The sequence below is a fragment of the Ostrea edulis genome, chromosome 4 (assembly GCF_947568905.1).
Source record: "Ostrea edulis chromosome 4, xbOstEdul1.1, whole genome shotgun sequence".
Classification (NCBI taxonomy): Eukaryota; Metazoa; Mollusca; class Bivalvia; order Ostreida; family Ostreidae; genus Ostrea; species Ostrea edulis.
The window spans coordinates 72,633,346-72,644,099 of NC_079167.1; the positions used below are offsets into that span (position 1 = coordinate 72,633,346).

The 10,754-nt window shown below is 34.4% G+C and overlaps 1 protein-coding gene and 1 long non-coding RNA gene across 2 annotated transcripts; one reads left to right on the plus strand and one right to left on the minus strand.

The window, feature by feature from the left end:
* Positions 1 to 1,442: 1,442 nt before the first annotated feature.
* On the minus strand, positions 1,443 to 9,789 carry LOC125672240 (uncharacterized). Its single transcript, XM_056163714.1, has 5 exons — positions 8,243 to 9,789; positions 7,782 to 8,047; positions 4,939 to 5,142; positions 4,658 to 4,811; positions 1,443 to 3,172 (listed from the first exon to the last, which is right to left on the minus strand). Exons 1-5 carry the CDS (start codon positions 9,669 to 9,671, stop codon positions 2,568 to 2,570), a joined length of 2,658 nt encoding a protein of 885 aa, XP_056019689.1. The 5' UTR covers positions 9,672 to 9,789; the 3' UTR covers positions 1,443 to 2,567.
* On the plus strand, positions 3,079 to 9,758 carry LOC125672242 (uncharacterized). The gene is made up of 3 exons (XR_007368900.2): positions 3,079 to 3,183; positions 4,197 to 4,221; positions 4,637 to 9,758. It is a non-coding gene; the product is annotated as an uncharacterized LOC125672242 (long non-coding RNA).
* Positions 9,790 to 10,754: the final 965 nt, after the last annotated feature.

The window sequence follows — 10,754 nt, forward strand, 5'->3', positions numbered from 1 at the left end:
ACGTACTCTTTTAACTCTCGAAACTCGAGTTGTTCAATCAAACGTGCCCATAGAGACACAGGCACTATATATAAACAACTAGGTAAGCGATTTAAGGTTAAGTCCCAGTTGTGAAATACCCGTGCAATGTTAATTGTGGAATAACATTTGTCTTTCAAGTCTGATGTTAATGAAGGTGAACTAGTACAGCTTTTAAAAATCAAACGACATTTCAAAGAAACGAAAGTAGAATTAACAGGTATTTTTCGCGTGCAGTGTACTAAATAATGACCCTAAAGGGTAGGACGCAACACTGAGACATTCACGGAGGTATGTGAGGGACTGTTGAACCACATATATCAGAAAACTTTTATAATTTCAGATATGGAAAGCAATGCACCAACAATCTAGAAGAATTGCAAACGAAGTTTTTAGAGTGCAGGTTTTCTTTGAGATATTCAACGAAGAAGATCATCACCCTCAGCTACTTCCGTGTTTGCATACCTATTGTTACAAATGCCTGCAAAAGTTACAGTCCGGAAAAGAGGTAACATGTCCACAGTGTAAATCAAAACATGTGCTTAAATACATGGGACTGGACTCTTATCCCAAAGATAACACTCGAAGAGACCTGTTGGACTTTATCAAAGCCTCATCAAATAAGAAATATCTGGTATGTAGTATGTGTGTTGAAAGTCAACCAGCTACCCATCGCTGCAAGCAGTGTGAAAGTTTCATTTGCTTGGGATGTGTGCAAATTCACAGAAAGGTTGTTGGCATGAAATCACTCGAATTAATTGATTTGCAAGATCTCTCGGACATTTCATTAGAACAGTAAGATAACTTTTCTCACCAGAGTTATTGCAAGGAGAAGAACCATGAAAATAAAGTTTTGGAGATGTATTGTTCCTCTCCTTCTTGCCAGAAACCGGTGTGCTCAGTCTATGCGTTTACATCTCATTCTGGTCATACAATATCCACGATATCCGAGATTTTCGAGGCTGAGTGTACTAAACTGTCCGAGGCATCTTCAAAAGTAAAAGATAAAGTGTCAGAAATAGACCACGTAATGAAACTTGTCCAAAAAGAATCGGATGATCTTCCAGAAAAGACAGAAGAACAAAAGGAAATCATTCGTGCAATCTTTTCTAATGCGAAATCTTACAGCGTAGAAAGCAAGATTTGTGGCGCGAAATCAGAGTGACGGAATTAGAAAAATTTAAAATACTAGAGACACAATGTTCGGAATTAACAAAACTGAAGGCTTGTGGTTTTCTAAAACATTCTCTCAGGTTCAATAACGAGGCAACATTTTTAAGAGATATGGCCCACTATTGAAACTCGAATGAAAGATCTAAAAGCGAGAACATTTGAAACGGAACCACGTATCCAAGCTAAAACGTTCAGAGTATCAATCTCGCAAAACCTGCTAGAATTTCAAAACATAACTAACAACTTGGGAATAATTCTTAAGTTCAGTTCAGTTTATTCTTTCAAACCATTAATGGTACATGGGGAACAGTAAAAATATATGTACATCATAAATAACACTGGCCAGAGGTACATTACATTAAGAAGAATAAAAAGAAAAAGAAAATACACATTTGGTAATCTAGGAGGACAGACGGTATCATAATTTTTCAAACTAAATATAGTTTTTTTTTTTAAATATATATTTTTTTCTTTTTGGGTTGACATAAGATCTTTGAATTTGATAACATTATGTCTATGTGAATAATATTTCCCAAGGTATAATTTCCTAACATCAGACAGTTTTTTACATTCCAGAATATAATAAAACTCATCTGCAATTTGGTTATTATTACATAGTGAACAAAGTATCTCACACAGTGGTATCCCATCTCCCAACCTCAATTGGTAATCGATGATCTGTTGTTCGAAACTTTAAAAACATATTTCTGAATTTCGGATAGCTTATTGATATAACTTTCAAAACCAAATGTAGTTTAAAGATTCTGTACAATTGCCCTTTTGAAGAATTATCACTGGAGTCGACTGGACCATTTTTATATACACTGATCTTGTAATGTTTGTTTAATGATAGAATTTATCCCTTTAACATTAATTGTGAGACCTTGTTCTTGCCATATATAAGATAAACCACACATATTAAGAATTTTCTGTATACAATCTAACCATGCATTTGTTAAAACTCCATCATAGTGTAATTTAAATAGATGTTTATGCAAAACATATGCAATTTTATTTTCTTAACATGAAAACAGTTTGGCCCAATATGTAATCATTCTACAGTATACTAAAATATATATAGGGAAGCGACCTGCTTCACCATAGACCATGTACGTTGGCGTGGAACTTTTTAAATTGAATACATGTTTTAAAAAAAATTAATGTATACGTTCTACAAGATCGCGGTTTTCAAAGCCCCATACTTCGGAACCATATATATATATATCATTATGTAATACTGGAACTATAACTTTATCAAAAAGATCAACTTGACAATCTACTGGTAATTCAAATTTTCTTATATTTTCTATCACCAAATTATGGTAATAAAATTTTGTTTTCAACATAGAACCCTTTGAAAATATTAGGGTTTTTGGTTATACATTGTATGGCCGATAAAAGTGGCCATATGATACACCCCCTTTTACCACTGCTAAATCAGCATTCTCTGGGGCCACAATTCGCACACATGGGAAGCGTTTTGACATCAGAGATAGAAAACATGCGCTGTTAGCATGACCTCCATACAGTAATATATTGTTTGTTTGGTGTTTATCCAGATTCTTCTCAGTGTACTCAAGTATGTTTTGAAAGCATTCTTCTAGAATAAATCCAGCATTGATATGGAGCGTTTGTACATTCAACTTCATATCGTAACCTAAATTGTATATGGCTTCAATTATTTCTTCCAAAGATTTTCCTTTCTTTTTTTGGTAATCTTCAAGAAGATAGCGCGTCAAGCGAATTGTGAAATCGGCTGTAGTTTTTGCAACTTTCTTCGACATTTCTAGTCTTTTCATAAAGTCAATATAATCTGGATGGTTTTCTCCTTTGAAGTAATCCAGAACATCGTCTCCAATGATTTCCCCTAAAACATCAAGTACACGCTTACGGATATAGAATCCCCCTACTGTTTCTTCACAGGTTTGTCTATGCTGTTTGCCGTCTGGATCAAAACATACAATCGTTGCTTGGGTATTGCCTAAATAAAAAGTAAGTATTCAATAAAACAGCTTATCTCAATAAAATGATACCCTACGAATTTTTTCTCGAATCTATAGTACATAAAGGTCAAATTAAATTCCATCAATGACTGAAATATGTTTGCGGATTTTTCCTCGACTGTCGGAGTTCTCTGGGTTTTTTTCTCTCCACTGATCCACTTAATTGAAGGACACAACGCATGTTTCTAAACGTTTTCATTTTTCAGCAAGATTCTGTTCATGCCTAAAGCTACTTTAAATGTGTTTAACTATGCATATTTATTTCGATATTTTAGGCGACATTATGTGTGACGTCATAAACACCCTCGAGTTTGAAAACACCTGTTGGCCATTTCATAAACAGATTACATTTTATCGACAATACAAAAAACAATTATGACGTGAATAATATTGCAGTTGTGCCGTTTAAGGGTGTATTAGTTGTCGGCAGAAAGGATTTAGACTGACCCCCCCCCCCCAATTTTTTGAAGGAATGTGTAAGAAAAGAGACGTAGACAATTTTTTGATATTGCGTAAAAATAACACCCAGTCACCTTTGTCCATCTACTTTTTCAAAAACCACTTCGACGGAGACCCTAATAAACTGCGAGAAAATATATTTATCGAAGCTAAGCGCTGCTAGGCCTACAGCATATACATTCTGTTCTGGTCTTCAAATTCAATACACACTCGGATCAACTGACCTTGTAGCATGCCATAACTTGTGCTCCAAGTTTCTATCAACAGGTAAATTTACAAAAAAATTAAAGATACAAAGTAATTGAACTTTAATTTATGTAGTATAATAAGACGTTCTATTGACAATGAGTTCTTTTGATACAGACGATAGAAGAACTTGTACTTTGGGAGAAGCTAGACTTATTTCAGTCCCAGCATATACACTACGGTTATATAGATAAAATTATACATGAATCTTACCTTGACTTTTTCAAACATTTACTTTGTATTACTATATGTACATCTTTAGATTTCAAAGTTTTAAAAAAATATTTCACTTTTCAGATACTACTGAATCCAAGAATTACTGGTAATAAATTAAGAATTTTATATTTTGTCTGTGATATAAAAATATAAAATTTTCTAAAAACCTATACCCCGCAACATATATCTCTTCAAAATACCCCAAGTACACTTTAATGTTACCAAAGTGTTTTTTTTAATTTGCAATTATAAAGTAAGCGGAACAGAAATTATCTATGAAAAGATCCATAACACCTGTGCAAGTTGTTGCGAAAAACCACGAGCGAACATCATTAATATTGTCACCTCATTAACAAATAGTATTGAATAACTCAATTTATCCTGTTCGGAATTGAGGTAGATATGACTTGTTAAAAACTTGATTTAAAAACGTAAATCAAAGAATTACTCGCAGACAGAAAGGCAGGAAAAGACGTAAAAAAATGATCAGGAAAACTCAGTTCCGCTTCTTGTTCATTTAGGGGTTGATCAAGTCAAGTTACCTCCACAATACAACATCATGTATCTGCAACCAGGGGAGATGTGATGCCAAGCCTTGCTTTCCAGGGACAAGGAGTCGCTTTTTATGTTATCATAGAAATAACGTATTGCGTCAATTTCTGATACAAGATGGATCTCGTTTACTTTTGTTCCAATCTGAAACATATTTCTTATCTGTTATGTACATAACAACATCAAAACAGTAGGAAGCGATGTATTTTGGCAGGTAGACAGCAAACAACTTGTAATTACGAACACATATAGTAGAGAACACCTTTCATACCTTTTCTGTTAAAATATCCTTTGCAATATTTCGAAAGTTTGTAGGAAGGATTATCATCAAATATACGTCTAACGGGGTTATAAAACCGAGTTTCAGCCACGAGTTCTCAAATGTATCTTTGAGATATTGTATACAAGATATAATGACTTCTGAAACTGTCATATCTGTCCCAGCGTCACTTGGTGAATCATCTGTTGTTATTACCTAAATTATAGACAAAAAAGGCTGCTAACAAATAAGTGGATATTACAGAGTTTTATTCTATGGTCGTTATGATATAATTAGCAAATACAACATTTTATTAGTTAAAATACAGTCTGACGTGTTTCATACCAAATGTTAGACCGTTCTTTATATACCGATTTGACTACGGATTACTCCGTTTACCTAACAATTGGTATGAAACACGTGACATGGCATTCGATCTAATGAAACAAGATCGTTATAATGACCATAGGATTTGCGAAATGCTTACTTAATACGAGACCGTTGAAACCCCTCTAACATTAAATTATTTGTCAGTAGCCTAACTCGGTTCTGGTTTGGATTCCTCGAAAAAATCTCATACTTAAGTTCCTCTATTTGCTCGGTCAAAATTTGAGTAAAATCTCAGACTTAAGTCCAAGTTTCGACGTAAGTTCTTTTCGAGAAATCCAGACCAGATCATACGCAGAATATTTCTCGTGCGTATTGAATCACTTGAGAAATATTCACACCGAATGCAATTGATAATGAGTTTTTTTTTAATATATATATATATATTTTTTTTTTTTACTAATTAACGTCCTTCTCGAGAGTTCACTCATGTGGAAACGTCACAACTGCCGATGAAGGGCTGCAAAATTTAGGTCTATACACGGCGCTTAGGGACCGGTCAGTATTTATTGGGGGGTTAGAACCGGTGCATTCCATTTTTCCATTTTTAAAAAGCCCTATGTCCCATCTTCTAAAAGTACAAAAAAAGTTGCTGTCCTATATCAGATGTGTAATAAAAAAAAGTATGTGTCCTATCTAATAGATAAATAATTAAATATATATGTTTGATTAAACAACATATTTACTTCATTTTAAAAATCTCTGGAGTTCTTCATAATCTGCACTTAAAATTTGTCTCTCCATTGTTATATCAACTGAAGGATTCAAGCTCGTGGGAAACTTTTGTTTACTTTGTCATTTTTGTTTGGTAATTTGTCTAATGAGTAATGAAGTTACAAATCTCATTATTTTCATATCATTTTTGTTTTTTATTTTTGTTAAATTGTTGTTTAAAGTGCTACAGTTTGCATACCTTTTAATTACTGTTTTACTTTTTGTTGTCTCATGTACTTACAAGTATTTTTCACATCTCAGTATTCTCTATGAAAGGCGAAGAAAACGAACAATGATCGATCTTATAACTCCTATAAGCAATACAAAATAGAGAGTTGGGCAAACCTGGACTCCTGGATATACCAGAGGTGGGATCAGGTGCCTAGGAGGAGTAAGCATCCCCTGTCGACCGGTCACACCCTCCGTGAGTCCTCTATCTTGTTCAGGTAAACGGAGTTATCCGTAGTCAAAATCAGCGTGCCAAGAACAGCCTACCAATCGGTATGAAAAAAGTCTCATAGCATTTGACTCAATGATAAATTGTATTGACAAACTATAAATTTATTAAAGATGTGTTTAGACTTTAGTTAAATTCTGGTCTGTATCCTTTAAGTTATGACCAACATGATATACAATTTTTATTTTCTATGATTGAAATCCATAATGCATGCAAAACTTGCATGTAAATTTTCAATTTTATTCACAGCTGAATACTTTCTTTTATGATTTTTAATTCCATGTTTTAATGTTAACAATCTACAAAGCCTGAAAGGTTCAGTATTTCATTGCAAATTGCCTCTAGTGTATTCAACTTGGACATGAAATAAACCATGCATACAATTCAGTGTTATTGTTTGTAAGATAGTTGAATTAAAGGTCTGAAGTACGTTATAATAATTTTTGTTCTTTGATACATTTGCAAAAAAAATATAGCTGTCCTATCAGTGTTGAAAATCAAAAAAAGTTGGAGTCCTATCAGTATGCAAGTCAAAATAAATGTGTGTCCTATTGCATTTTGCACCGGTCCCAACTCCCCAATAAATATTGACCCGTCCCTTACGGTCTTTGAGCATGATGGATCCTTATCGTGGCACACCTGCTGTGATACGGGACCTCGGTTTTTGTGATCTCATCCAAAGGACTGCCCCATTAAGTCGCCTCTTACGACAAGCAACGGATACTGAGGACCTATTCTAACCCGGATCCTCACGGGACAAATTGTTGTTGGAATATTGCTACATAGATATGGGAAGTTGACGATGGAGAAGCTGAAGTCACCTCGTTTGTCATAAAGTTGAGTTGTTAGTTAGCCATTAATGTCTTTGTTCAATAAAATATCAGGTATGAAGCAGATGTGGAAGATGTGGTGTTTTTCCACTGAGATATTTCGAGTCGATAGATGAGTGAAAAAATATCATTATTAATAGATACAACGTCGTAAATATATCTAAATGTCAAGTTATATTAAACGCAGACCAAAAAATACTGAATTGTAAAAAAGAAGAAGAAAAGAACATGTATACTATATTCCAAGGAGCGCTCCGATATCTTATGGTGAAATATCAATGATTAAATCTGTAGTTTAACAAGTGGATTAACTTATACATCAATCAACAATAGTAGAAATATTAACTTCAATAGTCTCTAAATGTGTGGGAAAAATAACTTAAATACTTGATAAAATGTCGAAATTTTATATCACACTTAACTCTCATTCTGTTATACTTCTGCATAAGAAATTCTTAAAACCTTACTTTTAAGTTATCCTCTGAGAGTCTGCAAAGTCGAACGTCTTCTTTGCTAGCATCCATGTACATACTCTCCGCATCATTTCCAATAGCTATTACTTTACCATTTTCACTAAAGAGTATGGAAATTTCTCCCTCTGAGAAAACTTTTTTCACGATTTCCAATTCCCTTATGGAGATCGCTCTATCAGCATTATCTTGCAATGAAAATGCCAACTCGCAGTTTGAAGTACTAATTCTCATACACAGTACCAAAAACTTCACAGATCTATCTATAAATAAAATGATGACCGTCAATTTTAAACTATCTATCATATCATAACAGTGTATGGAGGGAGGGAACTGAAAAGTTCAAGATACTAATTTTCAACTTCGGATAATTATCACTTCGTTAATTATAAACATGTTAAAGATTATTCTAAACATTTTATTTTGTTTGAAGATGTTAATGATGATATAAATTTTACCTTCAGTCATTTTACATTTGTCCTCAACGCATACGAGGTTTTTAACGGTCAATTCTATTCCATTGGATAATACTGTCCATTGAAACATTCCACTCTTATTTGGACACCATTTTCCTCTCATGGCTTTGTCAATGTCCGAAAATGTACAAGTTATTTCGACTTTCGTTTCTCTGTCATTTGTAATAATAAATGTAACGTCCTCATTGGTTATTACGGATCCACTAGAGGAAATCAATGTCATGGATATTAGACATATCTCGTGTACCAGACAATGTGTTGGAACAGAATTTTGGCACCGAAAAACATTTGCGTTTGATACAAGCACCTTAACTAGTGTATTTATATTCTCTTGAAAGTCCAACATTGTTGCAGATTTCACGCATCGAAAAGAAATAGAAGTAGTGTGCGCGTCTACATGGTATGATCTTTTCCCAAGCTCATTAAGTCTTTGTAACATCGCCTTTGATATCAGGAGAAAAGCTGGCTTGTTATTATAATATAGTGATTGCTGGAAAAACGAAATCGCTTCGTTACGTGAATCTTTGTTGTGTTGTAAAGAATCTGCTTGATTTTGCAATGTCTTATCTTTCTGAAGAGAGAGAACATCTACCTCTCCTAAAAGGTCTTTTTCTCTTCTGTCTATGATTTCTTTTGCATTTCCCATTGTTGCTTCCATAGAATGTTTTTCATGCAACGCATGCTCTCTAATAAGTTGCATCTCTTTTTGGACACACTGAATGACATTTTCTATCGCCTTGACTTGACTTTCAATTTCAGAGTATATAACGTTTGCCTTCAGTCTTTCCTTGCAGTAAACATCGCCCAGCAAGGATTGTTCATGTCCACGGTGATTGCGGAAGGCACATAATATGCAAACTGACTTTCTGCAAGGCGAGGAACAGTAAATTCTCAGCATTTCCTTTTCATGATCACGTTGAGTGCAAAATACATCCGACGAAAACTCAACTGGGTCATTTGGGTTATCAGCAGAGTTTCGGCGGATAGGGAATAATTCATGATGTATAAGTTTTCGTATCTTTTTGTGGATCAAAACACACCCATAACAAATAACAACTTCACATTGTTTGCATCGATGTGAAAGGTCAGTGTGTTTTTCGCACATTCCGCATATCTCTTTCTCTCCATTCCTATGAAAATCAACATATGTATGGAGGTTCTTGAGATTAGGATCACTTGGAAGTTCGTCCAAGCCTCTTTCTTGAATGAGATGTTTTTCGTAACAATCAGGACAAATAATTTCTTTGTCGATTATCTTTTTCTCGAGACAAGGAATACACAAGCTATGTAAACATGGAAGAAGGCGAGATAATCCAACAGACGTATTTAAATTGTCATTGCACAACCGGCATTTCAGATATGTATCTGCTAATCCTTTAATATCCTTTAGCGTTAGAACTTCCTTTTCCATTCTAGAACATTCAAATGCATATCATGCTATACACTACTTTCGTTTTGTTTCTGGAGATTGATCTCAGCGCTACATAAACACCAACAGCGAGCAACCACGTATCGTGGAATGTGCTACATGGGCAGATAAATTTTCGCGAGGTTATACGTAATTGGGTGAAACGTCACCGATAAACAATATATTTCCGGAATAATTGTTAACGTATTAAAATTCGAAAAAATTAATCATAATGAAGTCATTTCTATCAAATCCAAAATACCTTACATACCTAATTACATTATCAATTCCAACTGGAATGAAAATACACGTTATTTTGGTAAAATTTGTCTTCAATCATAGATCTAGGGCTAGGAACCATTATTTCGTCTCCGATTCCGTCGCGGTTTTAATATTTAGTATGCCCAACGAGATTACGTTTTCTTCGTTAACTTGGGCAACTTTTAATAGACAAGCACTTAGTTACTTATAATTAGTATCAGATATAGTGAGTTCAGGCACTTGTTAGCATCGTTTTTGAAAGTTGAGGGTGGGGAGGAAACGGAGGAAAGTGGTGCCGTTATATTTGTAGGAAATTTTTTAGCAAGAAAAGCACCTCTGCCCAAACCCAAAATCGTAAACTCATGGGGGTGTGTATCCTTCAGTATATGTATGATTTCAATACATCGGCTCAACCTTGCATTTCTGCTTCCTTTCATCGCCACTATATAACAAGTGATCAGCTAATGAATCGATCTTTGCATATACGAATACAAACGTTGTATATGATACATGTAAAATTTATACGGTACCAATTTTGATGCACCAGATGCTCATTTCGACAAATAATGTCTCTTCAGTGATGCTCAGTGATACATGTAATTTAACGCAATAAATACGTCACATGTCCAGAAAACGGAAAGACAGACAGAGAGAGAGAGAGAGAGAGAGAGATGTGGGGATTCTTGTTGCTGCATGTATGTTTGTGTGAAGATCAATGCATAAATTGTGATTATTTATATCATTTCATAGCGATCGGTTGTTTTAATGACTCGAGAAAATAAATCTCGTGAAGTAGATATCCACATACGTGCATAAAAAAATAAC

Coding starts and splice junctions, on each gene's coding strand:
- LOC125672240 (XM_056163714.1), bottom strand. CDS start 9,671: ATGGAAAAGGAAGTTCTAACGCTAAAGGATATTAAAGGATTAGCAGAT. Junction 5,143..7,781: donor TCTCAGAGGATAACTTAAAA/GTAAGGTTTTAA, acceptor TCTATAATTTAG/GTAATAACAACAGATGATTC. Junction 3,173..4,657: donor CATGATGTTGTATTGTGGAG/GTAACTTGACTT, acceptor CTTTTTATTTAG/GCAATACCCAAGCAACGATT.